Source organism: Ailuropoda melanoleuca, chromosome 2 (assembly GCF_002007445.2).
Source record: "Ailuropoda melanoleuca isolate Jingjing chromosome 2, ASM200744v2, whole genome shotgun sequence".
In the NCBI taxonomy this organism is placed as follows: domain Eukaryota; kingdom Metazoa; phylum Chordata; class Mammalia; order Carnivora; family Ursidae; genus Ailuropoda; species Ailuropoda melanoleuca.
In genome coordinates, this window is record NC_048219.1 from 19326979 (window position 1) to 19354608 (window position 27630).

A 27630-nucleotide genomic window follows, 5' to 3' on the forward strand; every position below is an offset into this window, starting at 1 on the left:
ATCTTTTTAAAAAGATAATTTTACAAATTAAAATAGCTGGCTATCATTTTTCATTTATTGGAACAGGATTGAAGAAAATGGTAGGTAAATGCTTTGACAACAGAAATCTATTATTATAATAATAATCTGCCTCTCTTCAGGGCTTACGATATTCCATGCACTGTTCTTAGAGTTTCACATTTATTAACTTATTTATTCCTGTTGATGAATGTGTACAATAATGTACATGTATAATAACGTTATTATCCCCATCTGACAGATAAGGCAACAGAGGCTCGTAGAAGTTAAGTGACTTGTCCATGGTTACACAACTAGTAAGTACTGCAGCAAGTACTTCAGCCAGGATTCAGGAGAGGACAATGGCCTATCCAGAGGAAGACACGTCATCTGGATCCCCTGCTGCTGTTCCTCTAAGAATTAGGCAAGAATTGAAAACCCAATTGATGGATTCTAAGCAGGAAGTTGTTCAATGGATATAGAGTTTCCGTTTTGTAAGATGAAAAAGTCCTAAAGATCTTTTGCACAAGAATGTGCATATATTTAATACCACTGTACTGTACACTTAAATAAGGTGGGAAATTTTATACTATGGTGTTTCTTTTTTTTTTACCACAATAGTTAAAAAAGCACAGCCTTTGACTCAGCAATTCCACTTCTAAGTTATCCTAACTAAATAATCACAGATAGCATTATTCTTAAGAGTGAAAAACTGGAAACAATCAAAATAATTGTAACAGGGGTTGAATAAATAAATAGGATAGCTGGCATGGGATTCTATGCAGCCATTAAAATGAGATAGGAGAATATTTATTGACATAATAAAACGTTTTTATTAAATGAAAAGTTACAAAGAGGAACATACAACATAATCACAGTATTTGTTTCGAAAAAAGATTATTCTATGCATACGGAAAAGAGGCTGTATGAAAACACACCAAAATGTAAATCCAGATTATTTTGAGAGTAGAGGGGATTTTTTTTTTTTTTTTTCAGAGAGATTGAGAGCTTGGGATCAGGGGCAGGCACAAAGGAAGAGGGAGAGAGAGATCTTAAGCAGGTTTCACACCAAGGGCTTGATCTCACAACCCTGAGATCATGACCTGAGCCAAAATCAAGAGTCAAATGCTTTAACTGACTGAGCCACTCAAGCACCCCAAGAGTAGAGGGGGTTTTTATCTTCTTTGTGCTCTTCTGTATTTTGCAAAATTTCTACAATGAACACTTAAACTTTAGCAAGATTTATACTTTCTTTTAATCAGAAGAAAGTCTAACAAATGTTATTTTAAACTTCTATATTAATGTTTATTGGATTATTGTTAATAATAAAAGTGGTCAGATTAGATTGGATTATATCACAGCTGGAAACAGGGCAGGGACCTTTGGAAAGCTTTAGAAAGCCAGCTAAAACAGACTGGATATAGGGTATGAAGGAGTGGAAAAGCCAAAGGAGAATACTGGCAAAACAGTGGAGGCACTGCTAAAAGTGAAGATATGCTGCGTTGGCTTGGGAAAGGATGGAGGAAGAGGGTAAGTGAGAGGGGTGTGTGTCGTGTGTGTGTAAGAAAGTGTACACTTAGAGGTGGCGAGAACAGTTGTCTAGCTGCAGAAGGTACAGATGTGGAGACACTGGTTTGGGATTCTTCATCAGGAAAGTGAGGCTGGAGTCTGGAGGGAATGAAAGTCCCCTCCTTGTTCTTCCTCTATGAGTTTATGATCTCTATCTATCTTCTATCTATCTATCTATCTATCTATCTATCTATCATCTATCTATCTATCTATCTATCTTTCTTTTTGGGACCATCAACAGATTGGCCAGTGTGCACAATTCCCTAGTTGATTGAGCCAGAGTTTACATTGATATAACTATGGAATATTTTTACAGTTGAGCTGTATTACTTTCACTTTTTGGACAACCTTTCTCTCCTAGAGTCAAAAATTGCCTTTTTTTTAAAAATTCACTTAATTATGCATCTGTTGTTAATTCTTCCCCCAAATTCTCTATCTGGACTATAAAATACCTCTTGATCTGGTCACCTGAATCTGGTGATCTTTCAGCGTCTTTTTTTTTTTTTTTTTCCCTTGGAGACATCCTTCCTTGGGCCCATCCTCCTCTCTCCAAATTGTGATCTTGGCCTCACTGTCCAACTATTGTCCTAGGATTTCCCCTAACCACATTCTGGGGATTCCCATCTCTACTCTCCAGTGCCAAATCCCCTGATCTTCCATTTGTGGTTTATTCTCTCATTTTAGAAGAGCACATTCTCCAGTAACCTCCCTAGAAGGGGTTTATGGGAGGTAAATTTTTGAATTTGCTTATGTAAAAATGGCTTTATTTTACTCTCACACTTGACAGTTTGGCAGGGTACAGATTTCCAGATTGGAAATCATATTCTCTCAGAATTTTAAAGGCATCGATCCATTGTCCTTTAGCTTCTCATGTGGCTAGATCCTGGAGAAGTCTGATTTATCTGTTTTCCATCATATCCTATGAAATTTTTTGTTTGTGAGTTTGTTTTCTGGAATTTTTTTAGGATATATATTTTTCCTTCGTCCTTGGTGCTCCGAAACTTCATAATGATGTGCTGTGGTAAGTCTTTTTCATTCATTATGCTAGGCACTCAGGAAATGTGTAGGCTTTGGGGAGACTTTGGGATAGATTTCCTTGTTTTTAAAATCTTTTCTTTCTCATTTTCCATCTCTCAGTTTTGCTTATTCTGCTTTACAAGAGATTTTCCTGAACTTTATCCTCTAGTTCTTCTGTTGAATGTTTTAAGATTTTATTTATTTATTTGAGAGAGAGAGAATGAGAGAAAGAGAGCAGGAGAGGGGGGAGGGTCAGAGGGAGAAGCAGACACCCTGTTCAGCAGGGAACCCGATGCGGGACTAGATCCTGGGACTCCAGGATTGTGACCTGAGCCTGAGCCGAAGGCAGTTGCTTAACCAACTGAGCCACCCAGGTGCCCCTCTGTTGAATGCTTTAGTCTCTGCTATAAAATTTTAATTTCCAGGAGTTTTTCCTGGTTCCCTGGCTTTCCTTTTGGTAACCTCTTGCTTTGTGTTGTGGATTCAGGATCTTCTCTTATTTCATATTTCTGAGGGCATCATTTGTGATTTTCTGCCATTTTCTTTTACTTCCTAGATTGTCTTTGTTGTTTATTTTGGTCTCTGGCTTTGGCTTTGAAGTCGGAGGCTTTCCTCAAGTAATGATAATAGCTGCCATATATTGGGTGTCAAGCACTGTTCTGAATATTTTACATGTTTTAACTAATTTAATCCCTACGCCATCCCAATGAGGTAGTTACCATTCTTACCGGTAAGGAAACTGTGATACAGAAAGGTTAGGCTCTCACCCAGGTCACAGAGCTTAGAAGTGAACCAGAATCTAATCAGACCTCTAGCTCTCCAATTCACAGGAAATAGGAGGGATAGAGAAATAAATTAAATGATACCACTTGAAAGCAATCAGCCAAATCCAGAATGTAGGGCATCGTACAAGACAAATTTCTAAGTTTTACCAACAATCAAGAGTATAAAGAAAAATTTTAAAAGGAGAGCAGAGGGATCATTATAGCATAAAGACCCTTCAGAAACTTAACCACAAAATGTAATATGTGTATCTTACTTAGATCCAGATTTGAACAAACCACATGTAAAAAGACATCTTTGACACCATTGAAAATGTGTAAATGTAGACTGCATATCAAATAATATCAAGGGATTATTGCCAGTTTTGATAGGTGTAGCGATAGCATGATGTATGTAGTTGTGGGTGTGTTTTTGTGTACCTTAAAAATTACTGAGGACCCTAAGAGGTTCAGCTTATATGGGTTATATTTTTTTGAAATCTGCCACAGTAGAAATTAAAGTAAGAAGTTTTAAACATAATTATTACTTCATTAAAGACAATAATGGGGGGTGGGGGATGGGGTTACTGGGTGATGGACATTTAGGAGGGCACGTGATGTAATGAGCACTGGGTGTTATATAAGACTGATGAAATCACTGACCTCTACCTCTGAAACTAATAATACACTCTATGTTAATTAATTGAATTTAAATAAAAACATTTTTAAAAGACAATAATAATACACATGTTAACATAAACACTTATATTACTGTAAACATATGTTAACATAAACATGACCTAAACATAACAAATACACATGTTAACATAACACGTTTTATGAAAAACAACTATTTTCTGAAACAAAAAAAATTAGTGGGAAAAGTGGCACTGTTTTACACATCTCTACATCTCTTAAGTGTCTGGCTGGATAGGGGACAGCTGCAATCTCATATCGGCTCTTGCTTTGATCTGTGGCAGGAGGCTGTGAGGTTGAAATGGATGTAACTGGAAAAGGGGCATTTCAGTCGCCTTCTCAGATAATTGTGGACATTCTTCTTTGATACTATAGCAGACTCGGCAAGTGGTAGTTTCTGAAAGGTTACTGCAGGATAGGATCTAAAATCATACCAGTCAACTCTCCTTGTCTTTTCCCCCCTCGGCCTTATTGAGATATAATTGACAGGTGTACAACTTGTAGACTTGATACACTTACATACTGGGAAATGATGACCACCATAAAGTTAGCTGACACCTCTCCATTCTGTCACATAGTTACCATTTCTTTGTTGTGGTGGGAACATTTAAGATGGACCTTCTTCGCAGCTTTCAGATGTATAATACACCAACGAGTTTCTCATACTCTGTTATAGTTAAACGCACTGGTGTATCTTGCATATTGAATAGATCTCTTACCTTTGCCTGATTTTGTCAAGACATGCATTAGCCATATGGAAGTTATTGGTTCACGGAGTTATGCAGATCTTTCAAATGTTAACACATTTCATTACACAACATCAAAAAATCACTAATCATTAATGTTACTGCCAATCTCATGAGAATGATCTTTTTTTATTGGGAAGCTCTCAAGCCCACAGGAGCAGATGAAATGTCAACACAGTGAAAAAATAAATAACAGCCTATTATTATGAACATAAGAATACTGTGTGACCTCATGAAAGGGTCTCAGGGGCTCCCGGAGTTCATAGACCCCACAGACCCCACACATGGCTGTCCTAAAGAAACTCTTGCATGTGTGAACCACGAAAGACTGTTCCTGGCAGCACTGTTTGTAAAACCAAAAGCCCAGACACAAGCCACCTGTTTATCAGTGAAGGAATGGACGAAATATTGGTATATTCATACAGTGTCTACCACACACTGGGAAATGAATGGACCAGAGCTCTGTGAATCCATCTGGATGAATTTCGGTATCTTAATCTGTACGCCACCAAAAAGGAGTGTGAACTGAGTCCTTTGGTGCAAGAGTTTACTTAGGAGGTGATCCCAGGAATCAGAAATGGTGAGTGAGAAGAAAAGGAAGAAAAAGCACTAAAATGTGCGTTATTGAACTAGTGATGAACTAGCCCAACAGATTGGGCTACTGTGCTCATTCCCTCTGGGAACTCTCTGAGGTATCGTGTAGAATACAGCTCAGAATTGTCCCTCAAAGGTGTGAAGCTGGAGCATTTTCCACCGACGCCTGTCACTGCTCAGTTGATCCCCTGGGGTATTAAGTAAGGTTCCTGAACTCCTGGGCTGCATACAGGTTGAACAGCCTTCCCAGCCTTTGCAGAGGCCAGATTCAGATAAGCAAAGAGACACTGTGGCCTTTAAGGTGGCTTGCTGGCAGCTTGCCTGCAAGTTTCACTACCCCAGAATCGGGCAAGGGTTGGCGGGGGGCTGAGGGCATATGGTGTGAGCCACCACAGGTGTCTGCTAGACTCAGAAACTAAGGTTGAGCGAAAAAAGGAAATCACAGAGAATTATGTACAATGTGCTCCATTTGTATAAAATTCAGAAATACATAATGCATTGTTAAGGATACAATCATGGATATTATGAATGTAGAGTTATGGACATTATGAAAGCAAGACAGGCAGGAAAGGGTTTATCACATGTTGGGAGACACTAAGCAAGTCCGTTTGTCGGAAAGCATATGTCGGGGTGCAGCTGGAGATAAAGGTAGTGGGTTAAAGAAGGGAGCTAATTGGAGGGTGTCTTTGAAACCAATCTTCAATTTTACTCTAATATGGAAAGTAAAGGGGAGCAAGCTTGTCAGAAAGAGTGTGATAGGATCGGAACATATTGAAGGGAATCACTACTCAGCTTGGAGGGAAAGGGGGCCGAGGGGCAAAGGTCCCTTACAGGGGGTAGCCCTGGGAGGTTCCCTCACTTTTAGGGAGCTTCCTCTTTGCTCTGTTCCTTTATCAGGAGCAGACAGGCAGGGTGTGGCTTGTTGGTGTATAGGAGACAGCTAGAGGGAAGTGTGTGGGACAGGGGGAGCCCCTGGCTTCGGGCTTCTTTGGGCTTTCAATAAAAAGGTGAACTCTTCCCAGGCTCGCCTCCGTAGCCCTGCCTGATGTCCCTGCCTGAGGCCTCATCTCCCTGAATGGCCGGAGGGAGCGTTCCCAGCTTGGAGACTCCAGCTCTGCTGGTGAGGGACAGAGGGTCCTTGATTCCAAAGGTGGTGAGTCCTTCTCCCTCTCTCTTCTCTTCAATCTTTTTAGTCCTTTGACTTTCTCAGGATCCTCACATTTGTTGGAGAAACTATCCCCTTTCTCGTCACTCACATTTTAGAGGATGAAATGGGGGGAGGGGAAATGAGCACAAAAGGATGAGTGACAACGGGGCTGGATAGGTTTTGACGAAGGACTCTCATTGAAGTATTATTGTTATCATTATTCATTATAACAGCCATCATTTATTTAGCCCTTATTAGCCAGGTCCTGTGCTGGGTGCATTTAGACTGAGCATTTGTAGATTTCCAGGTTCGTCTTAGCCTCCTTGAAGTTGTCAAGGGAACTTCCATTGTGTGTTTTTTTCTGACTTAAAAGTTTTGAAATTAAGCTCTTTAAAATCTAAATGTAAATGAATATCTGGGGACAACACGTTCCCAACATGAGTAGTAGAAAAAAATTGTTACTGTATGAAGAACTCTGTAAACCATTAAAGAGACAAATGCCCACCTAAAAAAATGGACAAAGTTTTTAGACAGGTAATTGACAAAGCCCAAATGACAAATAAGTAATCAAAAAATATAAAGTAAAATAAAACACCATTAATTCATTTAAAAGAGATACACTTTTTTTTTACTCATTAAAATGACAAAGATTTTTTAAAAACATAAAACCCTGTGATGGGAAGACTGTGGGAATTTCCTAACTTTGGTAAATGGATCTGACCTTTCTAGAAGGCAATTTGGTAGTGCACATTAAAAGTCTGTTTTAAAGATGGGAAACTCAAAGCCTGAGAGTTTAAGTGACTTGCTTAAAGTTACAGAGTCAACAGTTAGGGACTAAGCCAAGATTGGGGCTAAGACTTGTAACTCTGGCCCTCAGTGCATTATCACTTGTGGCGATGCTTATACTAGCAGAGTGTCAGAAAGCCTAACTATCCTACAATACAGAACTATTTATAAAATTCTCTGATATCCGTGATGGAAGACTTAAGTCATTAAAAGAGTATTTGATGGTATGGGAAAATGTCCATAATGTAGTGCTTAGGGAAAATGTCAGATATCAACAGTATATATGCTCTGGTCCCAGTTTTAAAAAAAGTTACACATATGCACAGAAAAAATATTTGAAGAAACATAGCACCGGGTGGAGGGATTACAAATGATTAAAAAAAATTTAGCCATTTTTTGGGGGTAATTTCCAGATTTTCTACAATAAGTAGGATAGAAAAAGCAATGCATTTTATTTAATAAAAACCTTTTTTAAAAAGATGTATTTATTTATTTATTTGAGAGAGAGCGCGCACAAGCAGGGGGAGGGGCAGAGGGAGAGAGAGAAGTAGACTCCCCACTGAGCAGGGAGCCCCACACGGGGCTTGATCCCGGACCCTGGGATCATGACCTGAGCCGAAGTCAGACGCTTAACCGACTGAGCCACCCAGGCATCCCTAAAAACCTTTTTTAAATGGCTGAAATGCTATGGGGCTATCCTGGAGGTGGGTTGGAGCTGGCTGACTGGTGGGTGCCTGTCAGGGCAGGAAACATCTATCCCAGAGGGCGATGTGAGGGGCTCACAGAGTCTGAGGGAATTTGAGGCCACAACCAGGGGACAGAGTGAGGAAGAGGGCTTTTAGTTCCTTGAAGTTGGATGAGTACAAAGAAAGAATAAGAATTCTGATAAAGCAATGAAAAAATACGTATTTACATATAGCAGTGTACTCAGGGGATGTGCTGGCTATGGGGACTTACACCAGAGGTGGCATCCAGACAGCCAGTGATGGACCACTCCCACACACTATCTGTTCACCCTTTTCTATTTTCAGTCTTTTTCTTCTATCCTGTCTCCTCTCTACCATCTTTTAGTTTCCTTCCCTGTTCTTAGGTTTCTTCTTCCCATCAGATGTGAAAATGCATGTTGAACACCATGGTTCTTCTTCCCCACCGCTCTGTCCTCCGAAAGCTCTCAAAATTAGAATCTGACTAATCTTCCTCCTAACTCAACAATTTTGTAAACTGAAGCATCAAGTTTCCAAATTATTTCTAGCAAAGAACTGAAAGACAAGCACTCTAGATATATAATTTTTCCTTTTTATGAAGCAGAATTACAGTATATTACAGCTGGAAAGGAATTTGGTGCTCCATCAAAATTCCTTCACTAAATGAATTTACGTTTTGCTAAATTTAGTTTTGTGTTACATATTTTATTGTTATATTATACTTTATTAATAAGTTAGGAAATAGAGATGAGAAAAAATTGTCCATATTTCCAACACCTTAATTATTAGCTGTTCCTATTTTATGGGACTTCCTCTCAACTTCATCCTTAAACACTCTTTAGTATAATCATTGTAAATAGGTCATTTTGTATTTTGATTTTAACACATCATTATCAGTTTTCACTTGAAACATAGGCTTGATGAACCGTAATTTACTTAGTCATTTTCCTCACTGATGTGTTTGTCGATAGTCCAGTTTTTCTCTATTATAATAATACTGCTGAGATCATGTAACCTTTTATCTTTCGGATTCTTTTCTTAGAGTAGAATTCCAGAATATTTCTTACTGGATCAAAAGGCAAATACATTTCTTTACTTCTTGGTTCTTCCCAATTTACAATGAACTCAACAAATGTAAGTGAATCTCCCATTTTAAAGATGGGAAACCCAGGGCTTAAGAGCTTAAGTGATTTGCTGAAAGTTACAAAGTCACATAGTAAGTTAGGGACCAAGACAAGACTAAAACCAAGCCATTTGACTCTAGCCTTCCATTCACTAGGGATACCAGCTTTTCCTTTACCATTTGGTTTTGTTTAGCCTTAGATTCTTGAGAATTTTCCCACTGGCTTACTCTTTGCTCTTTTCAGATGAGATTATGAATGAAATTCACATCTTTAATAAAAAAGCTAAGATCTTACATCACACTAGTCACACTCTACCCAACAACAGAATACACATTTTTAAAAAAGGCACATGAAACATTTACCAAAATAGACTATATGCTAGCACGTGAAACAAGTCAGTAAGTTTAAAAGGATTCAGATCATACAGTGTATGTTTTTTGCCCACAATGGAATTAAGTTAGAAATTAATAACAGAGGGACACCTGGGTGGCTCAGTTGGTTGAGTGCCCGACTCTTGGTTTCAACTCAGGTCATGATCTCATGGGTTGTGGGATTGAGCCCCAGGTCTGGCTCCATGCTCAGTGGGGAGTCTGCTTGAAGATTCTCTCCCTCTGGTCCCCCCCACCCAGCTCGTGCTTGTGTGAGCACACGTGCTCTCTCTCTCTAAAATAAATAATCCTTAAGAAAAAGAAATTAATAATAGAAAGGCATCTTTAAAGTTCCCAAATATTTAGAAACTAGATAATACACTTCTGAATAACCCATAGGTCAAAGAAGAAATCAAAAGGGAAATTAGAAAGTATTTCGAACATAATGAGAATAAAAACCACCACATATCAAAATTTGTGGATGTCACTAAAGCAATAGCGGGAAGAAATGTATAGTACTACATGACTATGTTAGAAAAGATCTCAAATCAGTGACCTGAGCCACAAGAAAAAGACAAACCCAAAGGAAGCAGAAGAAAGGAAGTGCTCACAAGCGGAGCAGAAACTGATACAGTAGGAACCAGAAAAACATCAGACTCCTCCTGAAACAGAGACACAAATTACCAATGTCAGGAATGAAAGAGGTGACATCACTACATTAATGAATGAATGAAGCAAATTCTTAAAAGACCCGAAGTACCAAACTCACTCGGGAAGAAGTGGATAGATGGGGCGCCTGGGTGCGCAGTCGTTAAGTGTCTTGCCTTCCGCTCAGGGCGTGATCCCGGTGTTGTGGGATCGAGCCCCACATCAGGCTCCTCTGCTGGGAGCCTGCTTCTTCCTCTCCCACTCCCCCTGCCTGTGTTCCCTCTCTCGCTGGCTGTCTCTATCTCTGTCAAATAAATAAATAAAATCTTAAAAAAAAAAGAAGAAGAAGTGGATAGGGCGCCTGGGTGGCTCAGTTGGCTAAGTATCTGCCTTCCGCTCAGGTCATGATCCCAGGGTGCTTCTCCTACCCTTCCTCCCTCCCCCGCCCCCCGCTTATGATCTATCTACTCATCTCTCTCTCTCTCTCTCTCTCTCTCTCACACACACACACACCCTCTCTCTCAAATAAATAAATCTCAAAAAAAAAAAGAAGTGAATAATCTGAGTTACCCCATGTTTATTAAAGAAATTGAATGTGTAGTTATAAACCTTCTCGTAAAGAAAACTCCAGGCCCAGATGGCTTCACTGGGTGATTTCCATCAAACATTTGAGGAAGAAATAATAACAGTGCTGCATAAACTCTTTTAGAAAATTGAAGAGGAGAGAATACTTCTCGTCTCATTCTATGTCGACAGCATTACTCTTAATTACCAAAATCAGAAAAAGGTATTACAAGGGAAATACTGACCCTGTCTTTCAGTGGACATAGAGGCAAAAATTCTTAGCATTTTAAAAAATTTTATCCAAATGTATAGAAAAAGGGTACTACATGATTGACTGGGGTTTATCCCCAGGATGTAAGATGGGTTAATACTTTAAAAATCAACCAATGTAATTTACTATATTAACAAACTAAACATTAAAAGTTATCTGAGGGTTACTGAAGGGAGGGGGTGGGTGATGGGTATTAAGGAGGGTGCGTGTTATGACGGGCACTGGCTGTTATACACAGTTAATGAATCGTCGGACACTACATCAAAAACTAATGATGTACTATATTTTGGCTAATTGAGCATAATAAAAAAATAAAAGTTATCTGATCATCTCAATAGATACAAAAATATCGCTGGACAAAGCTTAACATCCATTCCTGCTAAAAACTCTCAGTAAACTAGGAATGGAAGGGAATTTGCTTGACTTGATAAAGGGCATCTATGAAAAGCTTATGGCTAGTGTTGCACCCAATGGTGAAGAAGGAATGTGTTCTGCTAGGAACAAGGCAAGGAACCAGTGCAATAAGGCAAGATAAGGAAATAAAAGCCCTCCAGATTACAGAGGAAGAAGTAAGACTTTCTTTATTCACAGATGATGTCATCACCTACGTAGAAAATCCTATGCAAGCTACAGAAAAACTCATAGAACTAACACGTGAACTTAGTGAGAGCCTGGATATAAGACCAATATACAAAAGTCAACTGTTTTTTACATGCTAGTAATGAAAAATCAGAAATTAATACCATTTACAATAGCATCAAATATTAAATATTTAGGAACAAAGCTGACAAAAGATTTTATACACTGAGAGCTATAAAATATTGCTGAGAGAAATGAAAGATGTGAATAAGTGGGGGAGATAAGCTATATTCATTGGCCAAAACATTCAATGTTGTTAAGATGTCAATGGTCCTCAAATTGTGTGTGTATATTGAACTTTAGGAAGTGAGATCATATTTTATATTTATTAGGAGGACATTCTTCATAAAGGAATTCCATGACAATCACTCTGAAAAGTGAGGAAGTCATTTCCCTATTTTGTGTCTCATGCTACAGGTGTATGCCTGCCTTCATTCTTTCATCTACTGATCCATGTTTTCTATTCTACTTACTTCCAGAAAGAATCCTGTCAGTTTGCTTGCATAATACCCTGGTGTGTGCATGATTGCCTTTCCTATTCCAAGTGTAAAATGAGGGAAATAATACCTACTTTTCAGGGTTATCGTCAATACCAAAGACAATATACGTAGAGTACCCATAGGTATAGTAAATGGGAGCCATGTTAATATAGAACAATATTAGCAATTCAAAAATATATCTGTGATTTAGTGTTAATCCAATCCTACATTAATATAATGTTGATTATTATACTATGGATATATGTTAACTGAAGAAGGGGCCATCCTGGCCAACCAGATCAGAAGGATGAATCCTGGAGATCAGTATGGTGACCTGATGGTTATTACATCCAGATAAGAAAATCTGAAATTAAAGACCCAGCAGCACTTGTTAGTTTCCATTCCAAGCTCTGAGAAGAGGGCCCGCTGAGCAGCTATGGCTGCAGCTTCTGGCTGTGGACCCCGGGAGCGGAGAGTGGGGGTGGGGGTCACTTTCAACTGTGCTTCTTTGCCTCCTGGGCTGTGTGTGCCTTTGCTCAAAGTTTACTCTGTTTTTCCTCCTTCTCCTTCCTTCCTGGGCATCTTCCTCCTCCTTCTTTTAATATGCACTGTATTTGTTTTCTGATCATCAACGTTATATGTATTCAAGTAGAAAATTTTGAAAATATAGAGGAATATAAGGTCACCTTTAATCCCCACTGCCTTTTTCTTCTAAGCACCTTCTCCCTAAATGGTATCATACTGTGCGTATTGTACTCAAAGTTATTGGTTTGGATTATAGTAAAAATTTCCCAGTGCTATTAAAGATTGTCCTATGACACGATTATGAAATGCTACATAGTATTTCACTGCAAGAATGTATCATAAATAGTTCACTCTTTTCATTTTAATGAACTTCTGGGTTTCTTTCAGTTTTTCCTTTTCAGAAATAACTTTGTGATGAGCGTTCTCACCAGAAAATCCTTACACACTTCCTTACTGATTCCTATAGGATTCTTTTCTGGAAGTGAAATTACTGGGTTAAAACTTCTGCGTATTTATAAATCGCTTAATACTTATGGCTAAATTATCCTTGTGACAGTTGTTTAGCAATGAACATGGGAGTTGGTTTGCCCGCATGTGTGATAATTCTGGAGATTAAAAAAATATATCAGATAATTTGAAAGGAAGACAAAACATATCTAACCGGGGTCTTAACTTGCATTTCTCTTTTTGACTAGAGAGTGAATGTCCTACTTCTGATGTCATCCTCCCCGGGGTTAGTCTGCTCCCACAGCTGCTTTCTGTTCATCAGGAACTTGGTAATGCGCTTCAGGGAGACTGCCCTCCTCAAGCCACCTCAGCTGCCTTCTGACAGAGTGACAGTGTGATGGAAGGGCTTCATTTGCTTTTTTAATTTTTAGAATCTGGTGCTAATGAGTTCACATGTATTTTCTGTGAATCGTCACTATAGCCCTAGCTATGAGATAGGTACTATTATTAGTTTCATTTCATGTGTGAATTGAGAGGAGACTTGGAGAAACTAACTAACTAACTAACTAACTAACTAACCTGTCTAAGGTCACACAGCCAGGTAATGGCAGAGCCAGGGCTGGAACCCAAGCTGACTCTAGAGCCCAGCCTCTTAGTCACTTAACAATCTGTCTGAATCTCGGAAGATGGGGCTGTGGGGTCTCCTCTTACTTGACGTCAAGCAGCCGTGGTTCAGCTCTGTGTCACTAGGGGCATGTCCACCCAAGGGGTGTTACAAAAGCACCTTCTAGTTGAGGGTTTTGGGGATTGGGGTAACTCCCAGGGATCCTGGGCCCTGCCTACTTCCACCTTGGATGATAATTTTTTAAAAGATTTTATTTATTTATTTATTTGAGAGAGAGAGAGTGATAGAAAGCATGAGTAGGGGAGAGGGAGAAGCAGGCTCCCCACCAAGCAGGGAGCCTTATGCCGGGCTCGATCCCAGAACCCTGGGATCATAACCTGAGCTGAAAGCAGACCCTTAACTGACTGAGCCACCTGGATGCCTCACCTTGGGTGATAATTGATAAGGCAGAGAGCTTTTCTCCTTGACCTAACTTCTGTTGTTCGATTTCTGAGTAGCTGGTAACTGCGGGAAAATGGGTGGGAGAGAGGGGAAAAAAAGTCCTAACTGTAATCCTGACCATGCTGTGTCCTGGTGCTGGGCTGCCAGCTGTAGCCCCAGGGGATTAGAGATGGATGTTACATACATCATGACTGAAAAACATAAGCGACACCACCTTAAAGCAGTGTGCTGTTTGCCATGAGAGAAACCGAACTGGAAATTCATTCAAAGCTTAAGTCCCTCTTCAGGTTCCCACCCTCCCTTTGACGGCCCCACCTCCTCCGAGTCCCATTCTGCCCTGTCCCAAGACCTTCAGGAGCCTGGCCTGATGACTTCTACAAAAACCTTCCTCTTTGAAAAGGATTTGAAATCTTGGGGAGAATTTAAGAGACATTATCTCTTCTGGAAGTTTTTTGTTTATTTGTTTGTTCTTTTAGAGAGAGAGAGAGAGAGAGTGCAACTGGGGCTGGGGGGCCAGATAGAGGGTCAGTGGGAGAGAGAGAATCTCAAGCAGGCTCCATGCCCAGCATAGGGCTGGGGGAGCGGCTTGATCTCACAACCCTGAGATCATGACCTGAAGGGTCCGATGCTTAACCGGCTGAGCCATCCAGCTGCCCCACTTCCTCGAGTATCTTTACATTTAAACTTCATCCCGAGTTGTGGCATGAAAGATTTGTTTCCTACTAAAGGAATTTCTGGCAGTAGCAAGTAGGTGGGGAGAGAGTTTTCTAGTAGGGAACCCTCTGGGGTGTGCTTGTGGTTCCTGTGCTCGGTGATTTAGTAATAATGACTACAGCACATTCACTGAGCACTTCTGCCAGGCATTTGTGGCAAGAGCTTTCCATGCACTGTCTCCTTGAACCTGGGAAGAAGGTTCCATCTTTATAGATTAAGCCGTGGAGGCCCACAGACATTAAACAATGTTCCCAGGAACACGGAGCTGGTACCTGAGTGGAGCCAAGACTTGAATCCCCTGTGGGTGGAAGAGTGGCCAGCAACAGGCGCTTTCCAAGTCTGGCTTCGGACACTGAATGCTAGAAGAAGCCTGTATTCTGGTGTGCACCTATTTAGTCCTAGGTGTAAGTCCCCGTTCTTCCAGACTCCTCCCTAAGCCTTCCAAATCTCACTCAGTGTCTCACTCTCCGTGTCTCCATGGCCCTCACTCACAGCATTTATAGACACCCGTGACACCAGCCTCCACGTTGTGCACTTCCCTCCTTCAATCCTCACAATAATCCTGCCAGGAGGCACAGTTATTATACCCATTTTAAAGACAGAGAAACAGAGTTTCAGTTGCAAGGTTACCCAGAGAAGCTAAGTTATAAGTTGACATGGAGGTAAGTAGCAGGGCTGGGATTCCACCTGTAGGCTGTGTGATTCCAGAGTCTTGGCTGTGCAGCCTGCCTCTGCACCCCACCTGCTTACCTTGCACCCAGGCCCACGTCAAGCCAGCCCTTTCTTGTGTCTCCCTGCGTCTGTCTTAGTTCGGTCGGAGATGGCAAGTTCCTCTGGCTTCTGGCTCTCCGGCTGCCTCACGGCACTCGTGTTCCTCCGGCTGCCCGTGCCCTTGTCAGGTAGGAGTTGGTGAAGCTCTTTCCCTGCCTGGGACGTCTGCCTAACGAGTCCCAGGAACAAGGGAGCCTTATTTCTTCCCGCGTTGTCCTTTCCAGTGCCCCTCCCTGGCCCTGCTCTTCGCCAAGACATCCCTTTCATCCTACGCCCAGCTCCCTTCTCTGGTCCCTCCCAGACGCCTTGTCCCCTTTCTGTCCGCACCGCACAGGGGACGCCGACGACTACCACCTGGCCCCGCTAGGGGGCACAGCCCAGCTGCTCTGCCCGCTCGCCCTGTGGCCGGTCACTGTGCCCACCGTGGTGACCTGGCTGCGGTCCCCACGCCCGGACGGCTCCCAGGTGGTGCACGTGTTCCGGGACGGGAGAGACCGGGAGGAAGGCGTGATGCCGGAATACAAGGGGCGGACGGCGCTGCTGAGGGACCCCCGAGAGGGGAGCGTGTCCCTGGAGATCCGCCACGTCCGGCTGGAGGACCGAGGGCCGTACCGATGCGAGGTCCAGATCGGAAACGTGACTCGAGAGGGCACCGTGACCCTGCAGGTGGCAGGTTAGTCATTTTCAAAGGGGGGACGGAGATGCCCCCAAGACCTGAATCGAGGGATGCCGTTACCCTAGGGGCGGATTTGCGAAGGTGTGAGGATGAAGCCAGAGACTGTCTCGCAGGTTGGGAGGAGCATGGGGGTGGGGAGAGGGCAGGCGCGCAAGTGCCCTGAACAGCCCCGCCTCCCCGGGAAGCTGCGGGAAGGGGGGCAGGGCTCCGGCGGGACCGCGGCCCCACTGCCAGGCGTGTGTGCTCCGCGTCCCCCTCCAGTTCTAGGCTCCGACCCTTACATCCACGTGAAGGGCTACGACGCTGGATGGATCCAGCTGGTGTGCAGGTCCGCGGGATGGTTTCCACAGCCTTTGGCCGAGTGGAGAGACCCTCAAGGCAGGGTGCTTCGTCCCCTGTCGGATGGCCATGTCCTGGAAGCTGGGCTCTTCCGGATAGCGGTGTCCGGCAGAGTCAGGGACAGCACGCTGGGAAATGTGTCCTGCACCGTCCGCAATTTGGCCCTCGGCCAAGAGAAGACCACGGCCATGCTCATAGCAGGTAAAAGCCGGGGCAGTAAAGGGGCTTGAGGCCCCTGGCGAGAACTCCTACCTTAGTGGAAACTTTATAAAGAATTTTCAAATTTTTTAAATTCTAAGAGTAACACATGTTTGTGGTAGAAAACGTGAAAAAATGATGAACATTATAAAGAAACCAAAAATGGCCTATTATGTCATAAATTAGAACCGCTGCTAACCTTTTGGGGCATTTCTTTCAAGACGTTCTCATACGTCTGCATCTCTTGAGTGTACGTGTGCTTGCAGGTGTGTATTCTGGGTATTTTCCCTTCAGTTACAACCTCACGAGCATTTCCTGCCCGTGTCCGTAAGTAGTTCTCTGCAACATGATTTTTAAGGGCTACGTAGTACTTCGTTGTGTGGTTATAGCGTAATAAAACTGATCAAAGCCCTGTTTCTGGACATCTGGACGGTTTCCAATTTTTCCTCCTATTATAATGAATGGTGCAGTGAACATCTTTGCACAAAGTTTGGGAAGTGATTCTGATTATTTTCTTAGAATGTATTTCTGGAAGTAGGATTAAGGGGTCCAAGGGGTATGAGTCTTTTAAAGACCCTTGAAACACAGAGCCATGGGGCAGAGCAGAGTGGTTTTGAAGCCAAGAAAGACAGACTGTGGCCTGGGGTCCCAGATGAGAAGGCGTCATGACTTCTGTGAATCCCTTCTTTTTTCCCTCTCTGTCCCCCTCGCTTCCCTGACTACTCTCATTGAGTGCTAAGTGCTGTACTTGCCTGACCTCTTTAAATCTCCCAGCAACCCAACGGGACAGGGATTATATTGTCTCTATTTTACAGACGGTCAACCAGGCTTGGAGAGGCCCAGTCTCTCGCCCAGGGTCACACAGTGTTGAGTGATGCCTCACATCCAGCTGAGACTCTTCCCACTGGTCACAGAGCTGCTTCTGCTCTTTTTTTCTTCTTTCCTTTCTCCTTTCTTCCTGCCTGGGCTTTAGGTCTGCTCCTGTAGCACCGCAGAAATTGTTCTGCCCCTGCTGGTAGGGCTCAGGGCCAAGACGTCACTCACTGACTGTTGTTTCACAGCAGAGTGACGACTTGATGGGGAGACAGGTGGGTGCTCATGAGAAGACTAGAGAGGATCCTGGAGGAAGCCCCTCCTATCCTCCAAAGTCCCTGGAAAATGGCTCCATATTGGGCAGGCCAAGGTTGCAGTTGAAAAGTGGAGCTGAACCCGTTGTCTTCAGGCAGGACCATCAAAGCTACCCCGAAGAAATGAGCACCTCACTTTAAATTTATCCCTGGGTCATCCAGGGTGGGGGTTACTGACAGAAGCGGAGACCCTCACCAGTCTTGGCTGGAGGTCTCTCCCTAGACCCAGGGGAGACGGTTGGGTGTGCTTGAGGCATCTGCCATCTGAAGTGGGGTGCTTGGCATGGGAGAAGCTGTCAGATGTCTCTTTGAGGGTGGCCATTGGTGGTTTCTGTTTTAGCCCCGTCTCCAGGGAGGATCTCCTCCTCCGCAGTGGCTCTGGCTGTGGTCCTGCCTGTCCTGGGGGTTCTCATCATCGTGGGCGTTTTCCTCATCTGGAAGCAAAGAAGATCAAAAGGTAACCAAGTGGTGAGGGAGTCCTGGCTGGCCAGAAGTGGGGCGGGCTTCTCGAGGACATGGCCGGGAAGAAGTAGACGTGGCCATGAATCATCCATGGGTTGGAGACCCTGTAAAATGGCTGAGAGAGAACTGGGAGAGCCCTGCTTGGGGACTCCCAGTGCAGAGAGGGTCAGAGAAACTGCAGAAAACTCCTGGGCAGAGCTGTGAATCCTTATCTTTTGATAAATTAGAAAATAACGGATCATGCCAGCCTTCTGTTAGTTAAGAAGTGCAACTCTATCCATTAGATAGAACCCCATAAATATGGTTGAATTTCACAGGATCACAGGGTGGCAAATGACCCTGAAAGTCACAGAATCCAGTACTCCTTCCCCGATCTGATGGTTTGAAGACTCTCTAATCCTTTCAAATAGTCTCACACGCACAGTGACAAGGAGCAAAGTTCTACTCAGGCAGCTTGGGCCATCTTTGGGCAACCCTGCCCACTAGAAAAAGCCCTTCCTTACACTGAGCTGACACCTCTCTCTCTGTCTTCTAGAGAAGCTTCTCTATGAACAGGTGGTGGAGGTAGGTAAGTGTCCTGAGCTGGGTGGGGATGTTACTGTGTTTTGTTCATTTTGTACTCCCAGTGCCCATGAATCTAAATTGTATACCTGAAAATGCCAGTCCCTGCTGTGCTTGCTGGCGGGGGTGGTGGGGCGGCTTTACTTGTCCAGTTTTCGCACACTCTTGTCAGAGCTTGCCTTCCAGTATGTTTGGTGATTTTCGTATGTGAACTCACTGCTTGGTCTTATTCTGTGGGAGTCGTGTAGATCTAACGTGAGGGTAGCTTTTATTCACTCGACAAACAATTAGTAACGTCTACTAAGCACCGCGGACTATACTAGATGCTGGGGTCCCTATGCCGTGTAAAAGCTGACACAGTCTGTGCCTTCCTGGAGTTTTCAGTCTAGTCAGGGAAGCATACATGAGCGAAGTAATTACACAAATAAATATGCATAAACACCACAAAAGGATGTTCTAAGGGCTGTAAAGACTAGAACCAGGAGGAGCCAACCAACCAAACTTGAGGGACAGGAGCGGAGTCCCCAGAGGAAGCGATGTTTGATCTGGAAGACAGGCAGGGTTGGAGAAAGAGGGAACAGAAAACCTTCCACAGCAGAAAGACCGACATGCGAAAGACACACAGTGCAGAAGTGAGGGGAAAGGTGACAGGGGATGAGGCCGTGGACTTAGCAGGGGTCAGGCCAGGGGAGGCCTTGTAGAGCATGTGAAGGGTTTTGGTTTTCCTTCTCGGAGCGGTGGTAAAGCAGTGAACAGGGCAATCCTGACCAGAATTGTGCTTTGAGAAGCTCTCTCTGGCTGCGGCGTTGAGAAAGGGCCAGAGGGGGCAAGACAGGATGTGGGGGGTGCTTGGGGGGCACCGTTTCTGTCATCCAGATGAGAGATGGTGAGAGCCTGGGTCAGGGAGGTGGAGATAGGGAGGTTCAAGAGCGGGTGAACTCAGTAGGAGTCGGGGACCCTCAAAGTAATGGCACGGAATCTCATTTACTTTTCTTCCTCTAGAAAATCTTCTCTCAGACCACGCAAAAGAAAAAGGTAATTATATGTATAGAATAAAGAGTAGGGAACAAATAACAAAGAACATATCCTTTCTGCTTCTACATGAATGCTGACAGTCTATCGTACGTACATTATACACACACCCCTTCCACTAATATTACTGGAATCTACTTTCCCATATCAAGGGGCTATAGGGCAGCCATGGTGAGGGGATGCCCTTGGTCAACAGTCATAGGTCTGGACTGTCCTGAGCTCCTTCATCAGCCTTTCCACCAAGTACTTAAAAAGAAGGTCTAGTTACTATTTAAAAAGGTATTATTATGGTCACATGGGGTGTATGAACATCTCAAAAATCCGTACGACTTGGGCATTGAGAAAGGCACTGTGATATGATGGGAGGGTCACGGGCTCTACAGAAAGTGACTGGCTCAAGTGACATCTGGCTCAGATCACCGGTCTGCCACTTACTACCCTTGGACAAGGCACTTTACTGCTCTGAGCTTTGGTTTCCCCATCTGTAAAATGGGAACACGAAGTCCCCTCACCCGATTGTTTTCAGGATTAAAACAGACAACTTAGAAAGTTCTTATTACGAAGTCTGGTACCCTTTTCTCTTCCCATCTTTCATCTTCATTAATTGAGCGTTTGCCCTGGGCCACTGTGAGTAAAAGACACACCCAGGGTACAAAAAAACGGGGGCTCTGCCCTTGGAAGGTCTTGCTGGGAAGACAAGTCCCTGGCTCAGAAATGGCTCCATCTGGAGGGATTTCCGCATCTCCTCTCCTCCCAGGTGGTGAAAGTGTGGGCACGCACACCCCAGGGGCGCAATGGCCATTCTGTCCAAGGGCGGAAGGCACAGTGTGGGGTAGTGAGGCTGGCCTCTGACTGGGAGGCAGACAGACGTGGGTTGGAATCCCGCCTCCTTGGCCACTTATTAGCTGGATGACCCGGGCAAATCTCCACGTCCCTCTGAGCCTCAGCCCGCCACTCTATAAAATGGGGCTACTAATTATAGGCACCTCACATTGTGGAGGGGATTCAGTGCCCACCTCATTATAAGAACAGGACACAACAGATGGAGGCTATTAATAACGGGAAGAGTAAAAAGAAACCCTAAGTTCCTTAGGGGTCGTATCATATTCAATCTCACTGCCCAAGCATGCAAGGCCTAACCCATGCCCAGCCCTTAGCACTGGGCCTTGCAGTGGACCCCGATGTGTAACTTTAATTCTCGGGCAGAGCCAGTGCTGGGAGACAATATGGGCTGATGGCCTTCCCGGAAAAGCCACAAGTTCAGTACTCCCTGGAAGCCTACAGCTTATGTCCCCAAACCTGGGATCTCCAAATGTATCAGTCTCTCCTCAGTACTTCGAGAGAGGCACTGTCGAGAATCATAGAGCCACAGTGACACGCCAAGGCTAGGCCTACAGCTAGTCTTACAGCACAGCTATCCCCGACAGCAGGTTGTTAAAGGGCAGCAAGGCACTCATGCATGAGCACGCAGTTACAAACACACATAAACACTCATGGGGACCACAGAAAGGGAGCCGGACAGAAAGGGAGGGCAGAGAAAGGAGAACCCAAAGTTCCAGGCAGCCCGGGTCATCGGGAAAGAACCACCGGGCTCTGCAGTCCGAGCTTTGAGGGATACGACTGATTCTGGGGGCCACAGGCTGGTCATGGCCCCTTCCACCAGGGGGGATGGAGTGATGAGCCTTCCTGCGTCCCGGGGATAAAGCAGCCCATCTATTCACTCGTGCCTTTTTCTGTTTTTTAGGAAGACTCCATAAAGCCCTCAGTAAGTTCCACTCCTCATCCGTGCCGCAAACCTCCTTATGCTGACGTCTTTGCTTTAGGATGAGTTTCACTTCTTGGGGCAGAAGAGGGGGGCAGGGGTACTTGAGGCCATGGGGGTTGCAGATGTACTGGTTCTCAAAGTCCTCTCTGCTCAAATATTCCCTGTTCCTCTTTCCCATAGAACTGTTTTCTGCTCTCTCCCTGGGAAAGGTTTTACCAGGAAGCCCTCACCTCCCATAGGTGAAGCCACCTGGGAGACCGTTTTCATTCCCTAGGCGTGACATTCCCTTCGGAGGGATCCAAAGCACATGAATCCTCATTAAAGTGAATGTGTGGAGCAGTGTTTTTCCACCGCTTCACATATGAGAACCTCCTTATAACCAAAAAATCTTCAGACATTGACAACATGTCTGTTTTATTTTACACCGAGAAAATATACCTAAGGAAATCAAATGGAAACGGGGTGATCGTTTTAAAGGAACTTACACTTTATTCTTCTCCCACAACATCCTACAAATGTTGACGTTGTCATGGCTTATATGCAGAAGATGTGTTATTGACTCGGTCTGTTGGGAAGTTCTGGTGGACCCAGGAATTGGTTAACCCCCGCCGTGTGGCTGGGGAGCCGTGGCCCGTGGCTGGGAGCCACTGCTGTTGCAAGCCCCGTCACGGGGAAGCGCAGCACACCGCACTGAGATCCCACGTGGGAATGTGGTTGGGATGGGACTGCAGCGCTCTGGGCACGCAGGAGCCCTTGTTCTGATTGGTCCAACTGTTTTTATTCTTCAGAGAAGCTCCGGAGTGAACTGAGTAAGTGTCCTATGCTCTTCTAACTCCGTACCACCTGATCTCCCGTTGAGTCTGTATTTCCAGCGATAGCTCACCCCCTTCTTTCTTCTTTTATAGAGTTGAAAAGAGCGGCAGCGAACTCAGGTGAGGCACACCTTCCCTGCCCTTGGTCCCCACGCCCCAAGAGTTCTCCGTTTTTCTATCTTTTAATTCAAGCATCCCCTTTATGTCTTTCAGGCTGGAGGAGGGCGAGGCTGCACTTCGGTAAGTTACACCAGTCAGGGCATCCACATGTCGGAGCCCCTGGCTCTGGTCCTGTGGAATGCAGACTGTCATTTAAAGCTTTTTAAAATCAAATCTGTTTATCTGCGTATCAAATCTTTAAAAATCTTTGTGATTTTTGGGGTCACATTTAAATTTAAATTTAGACTGGAAAGTCTCCCTCTTTTAGAACACTGATAAATATGGATGTTGATCTTCTTATGGGTTCTCGATGATTTTTGAGATTTATTTTAAGTGTATTGGTTATTTGTATGTTATCTTCATGACTTGTCTGCTCCTGTCCTGTCCTGGCTACTTTTTGATTTGTGAGGATTCTTTCTGTATAAAGTATACTAGTCCTTTGTCTTATTTTTCACAACTTATTTTTCCACTTTTTCATTTTCATTTAACTTTCCTTATGGTATTTTTTTGATGTGTGAGTGTTTTGTTTTTATGTAGTCAAATTTATTCTACTTTTCCTGTGTAGTCCCTTCCATGCTTTCAAGTCTGGGAAGTCCTTCCCATCCAGAGCTGGACCAACAGCCAGTATTCCTGTTTCTTTCCACACACCTGCTACGTCCTTCTTCAAAGATCAGTTTTCTTGGGGGGCAGTGACTGAGATTCTCAGAGAAGAGAATGCGTGAGGCTCGTGCTCTCACAGTGCAGACCAAAAAAGCTTTTGTAGTTTTATTCTAAAAGATTTGCACATCTCTTTTCATTTTATTCTTAAGTAGTTGGCATTTTTTTTTTTTTGCTGCTATTTTAATGAGACCTATTATTTTCACTGCTTTGTAGTCCTTATCAATTTTCCGGCTGCTCATCCCCCTTCTGTTCACACGGCTTCCTTCAGGCAGGTCCAATAGAGTTGATGAGTTGGCACTTGAGAGAACACCAGATCACCTTGGTTCAAGGTGATCTTCCGACACTCATGGTCTGGCTCACCCCCACCGCCTTGACTGAGTACGGGTTTCACGGGTTCGCTCTCCAAGAAGAGCCTGTCTTCTGTACTTGGGGAAGGGGGGAGACTCACTGTGACCCTCGTAATCCACAATTTTAAAGAAGAATCCTTCTCTCTATATTACCATTTAAAAATAATAAGTGTAAGCAATGATTTTAACTACCAAAACGGGCATCACACACTCACTGTGTGAACTAGGCACCATCTCATGCATTAGCTCATCAAATTTGTACAAATTTGCCCCCACTCCCATTTTACAGAGGAAGGAACTGAAGTTGGGAGATAAATAACAAGCCCAAGGTCACATAACCAGCAAGTGGCAGAGCTGGGACTCACAGTCTAGCTGGCTACTGGGTCTAACATCGAAGCCTGTGTTTATTGTCATACATTAGATTCCTTGGGACCTTCGAAGACAAAGGCAGTGTTTCCTAAGGATTAAGGCAGCTTCACAGACAGATGAAATACTTTGTCCTCCTTCAACTTAATACACTGCCAGTAGATCTAGGAGACTGGAAGACAGTTTTCTTTGGCTCCCTTGCATACAGGGGAGGGGGAACCATGAATTCAAATAGGCCAACGACAGTGGTCACAGACCTAGAGATTATCTTTCCCTCCAAATTTACCCAAAGATCCCCAAAGACCTTGCCTTCCCCAGCCTCACCTGTCTGTGACTCTCTGTAGTGGCAGTGACCCTGGACCCGGACACAGCACATCCCAAACTCATCCTGTCTGAGGACCAGAGATGTGTGAAGCTTGGAGACAGAAGGCAGCCTGTGCCCGATGGCCCCCAGAGATTTGACTTTGTCGTCAGCGTCCTGGGTGCTGAGTACTTCACGGCGGGCTGTCACTACTGGGAGGTGGACGTGGGAAACAAGACCAAATGGGCCCTGGGGGTGTGTAGTGAGTCTGTGAGCAGGAAGGGGAAGGTCACTGCCACGCCCGCCAACGGACACTGGCTTGTCCGCCAGAGTAGCGAGAAGGAGTACGAAGCTCTCACATCCCCGCAGACCACCCTGCGCCTCAAGGAGCCCCCGCGGTGCGTGGGAATTTTCCTGGACTATGAAGCAGGCATCATTTCCTTCTACAATGTGACCAGCAGAACCCACATCTTTACGTTCACCCATACTTTCTCTGGCCCCCTTCGCCCTTTCTTTGAGCCTTGCCTTCATGATGGAGGGAAAAATACAGCACCTCTAATCATCTGCTCGGAACTCCAGAAATCAGAGCCATCAGCTGGCTGCGAGCCAGAAGAAAAAGGCCACGCAAACGGAGACGTGGCCATGAACGTGGACCCTTCCTTATTCCCCCCTCAGGCACCAGAGCTTTTTCCACCCGGGGATATGATCCTGCCCTGGCCCTCTGACCTTGCCCCAGCCCTTCAGGGGCTCAAGGTTCCTTCTTTTTAGGGCCATTCTTCATTACCTGCTCCCCTGATGGCCCAGCGCCCTGCCCTGGATTTCAGTCTGCTGGCCCAATGCCTGACTCCGAAACATCCCATCTCCTTTCCCCAGATCTAGACCTTGTGATTTTGATTCAAACCACCTTTCACCCAGGACTCAGTTCTAAACTCTGTCATCCTTCTGGGGACTTGAAAGTTCCCATTGCTCAGGAAGAATTCTTGAAAACCAAACGAACCATCAGATTAGGTTTAGGTGATGATGGTGAATGTGTGTCACCAAGATACAGGGGTTCTCTGCTCGAGGACCTGTTTAGAAGAACTTCACCCTGCCTCATCCTGCACTTGACCTTTTAGTCCTGAAGTTATGGTGCCTAGTCCCTGACTTCTCTCTTGTCCCCTCCAGAATGGCTTTTTCCCTTCTCAGTGCAGACCTCTAGCTCCCAAATCCAGCTTTTTAAGAGTAAACATGTTTTGGGTCACATGCTCTTCCTTCTTTCTCCTGGAATATTGGGCGGGGAAGCTGGAGGGATAGAACATGCTATCCCTTTGTGTGTCCTTGGTGCTTGTTTACAGTGTAGTTTCCTGACATCTCGAGCTAACCTACACGTTTTCAAAGCTGACTTACCCACTGATGCTCACCAGGTGCTGGGATTTCAAACGTGGTAGCCACAATCCTGAAAAGCCTCAAGAGCGCAGTCAGGGAGCTGGGATTCACAGCTGCAGACGCGCAGCCCATCTGTGCGTGGCCTTGGACAGACAGCCATGGATGAGTCCGTCTGTTCCCCTGGCCCTTTCAAATCTCCTCCTGGGATTTAGAGAAGTCCAGCCAGAAAAGCAGCAGTTTTAACCAACAACACAGAGGCTTTTATTTTGTTTGTTTTCCATAAGACCATTACCCTAGAGGACTTGCCTATTTGTGTAGCAAACAGCCTTCTACGTCAGAGTACTGATTTCGAACAGGAAGTCGGTAGCTCATGTCTGAGGTTAAAATCATGAACCTCATTTTTTGGCGTGGATTGCAGAAAGAAGCCTACTCACTTTCAAGTCATTCCACATACGTGATCGGGCCTCTTTGTGGAGATACTGGCTGATACCAGTTTGTAGATGAGAACACAGTTCTACCCAACAGAAACGGGATCTTTCTGTCGGAAGTTCTGTTAGTGCTTGTAATAGTTAGGGTCCTCCGGGGCAGTGTGTATTTGTTATATTTATATGTATAAAGAGATTTATTATAAGGAATTGGCTCACATGACTTTGGAGGCTGGCATGTCCCAAGATCTGCAGGGTTAGTCAGCAAGCTGCAGACTCAGGGGAGCCAATGGCGTAGTTCCAGTTTGAAGGCTGACAGGCTTGAGACCCAGGAAGATTCAGTATTTCCACTGGAGTCTGAAGATAGGGGGAAAAAAAAAAAGTCGATGTCCCAGGCTAAAGACTGTCGGGCAGGAAGAATTCTCTCGTACTAGGGGGAGGGTTGCTTTTTGGTTCTATTCAGACCTTCAACCGATTGGATGGGGCCCACCCATGATAGGGAGAGCAATCTACTTTATTCATTCTACCAATTTAAATGTTAATCTCATCCAAAAACACCCTCACAGGAACAGAATAATGTTTGACCAAATGTCTGGGCACCCTGTAGCCTGGTCAAGTTGATATATAAATTTAACTCTCACAATTAATGGGTGAAAGTTTTTGTTTGCTTTTGTACAGTTCTTAAATAAAAGTTTGATATTTGTTGTGTGGCATGATGTTATTTTTATCATGAATGAGCGTTGTGGGGAGAGGCTTTGCACTGATAATAGGAAAACACCTTATGGGATTGGTTTTTGAACAGCCTTGAACCTACCCAAGCAAGCTTTAACCACAGTTAGAAATAAAGCCACAGTTTTATTTCTGATCTGCCTTCTCGGTATTTTATTTATATCAATTCACAAGCAATAGTGTATGTGGGGGTGTATTTACATTTTATTCATTCATACTCCGTTTCAAACATACTTTCCTGAATATCTTAATCTTAAACTAATTCCCATTGTTTGCACTGGCTGCACCCAAGAAAATTTACCAGCAGGAAAGAGAACTGGTTATTTGTGGAAGCAGAAGCTTTAACTCATTTAATCCTTTAAACAATTCTGCCAGGGGTTTTAAGGGGAAGGAAAATGGTGCTCCAAATGGCTAGGCGGTAGAACTGGGATTATAAATCTAGTTTATCTAGCTCTGAAGATAATATTCTTTGCTCTTTGCACTGAAATACTGTGCAGATATGAGAATATTCTATTAGACGACTTCTTCATAAAACTTGAAAACAAACAAACAAACCCTCATCCTGGCTATACCTTGGGAGTCTTATTGTGCCGGCTTGATGAATGACAGTCAGGTTTCTCCAGGTAGGACCCGGAAAATCCATGTGCAGGAGCGCTGGGAGACCCAGAGGCAG

At 44.2% G+C, this 27630-nt stretch overlaps 1 protein-coding gene across 9 annotated transcripts; it reads left to right on the top strand.

Annotated features, from left to right (window-relative positions):
* The first annotated feature begins 1343 nt into the window (after positions 1-1343).
* On the top strand, positions 1344-26941 carry ERMAP (erythroblast membrane associated protein (Scianna blood group)). Of its 9 annotated transcripts, XM_034650528.1 has the most exons (14): positions 2236-2295; positions 2532-2587; positions 6403-6533; positions 15672-15761; positions 15968-16306; positions 16571-16849; positions 18314-18430; positions 18971-19003; positions 19999-20031; positions 21773-21793; positions 22582-22602; positions 22699-22725; positions 22819-22845; positions 24482-26941. In XM_034650528.1, the coding sequence occupies exons 4-14, from the start codon at positions 15683-15685 to the stop codon at positions 25204-25206; spliced, it is 1701 nt and encodes a 566-aa protein (XP_034506419.1). In that variant the 5' UTR covers positions 2236-2295; positions 2532-2587; positions 6403-6533; positions 15672-15682; the 3' UTR covers positions 25207-26941. The 9 variants fall into 9 exon arrangements, with proteins under 9 accessions (XP_034506424.1, XP_034506419.1, XP_034506457.1 ...); XM_034650533.1 differs by lacking the exons at positions 2236-2295; positions 2532-2587 and adding an exon at positions 1344-1527; XM_034650522.1 differs by lacking the exons at positions 2236-2295; positions 2532-2587 and having other exon boundaries at positions 6295-6533.
* The last annotated feature ends 689 nt before the right edge of the window (positions 26942-27630 follow it).

Excerpts from the sequence above, each read along its gene's own strand:
- ERMAP (XM_034650533.1), top strand. The coding sequence starts at position 15,683 with ATGGCAAGTTCCTCTGGCTTCTGGCTCTCCGGCTGCCTCACGGCACTC. Across the intron at positions 18,431-18,970 it reads GAAGCAAAGAAGATCAAAAG|AGAAGCTTCTCTATGAACAG; the intron begins GTAACCAAGTGG and ends TCTGTCTTCTAG. Across the intron at positions 19,004-19,998 it reads TGAACAGGTGGTGGAGGTAG|AAAATCTTCTCTCAGACCAC; the intron begins GTAAGTGTCCTG and ends TTCTTCCTCTAG.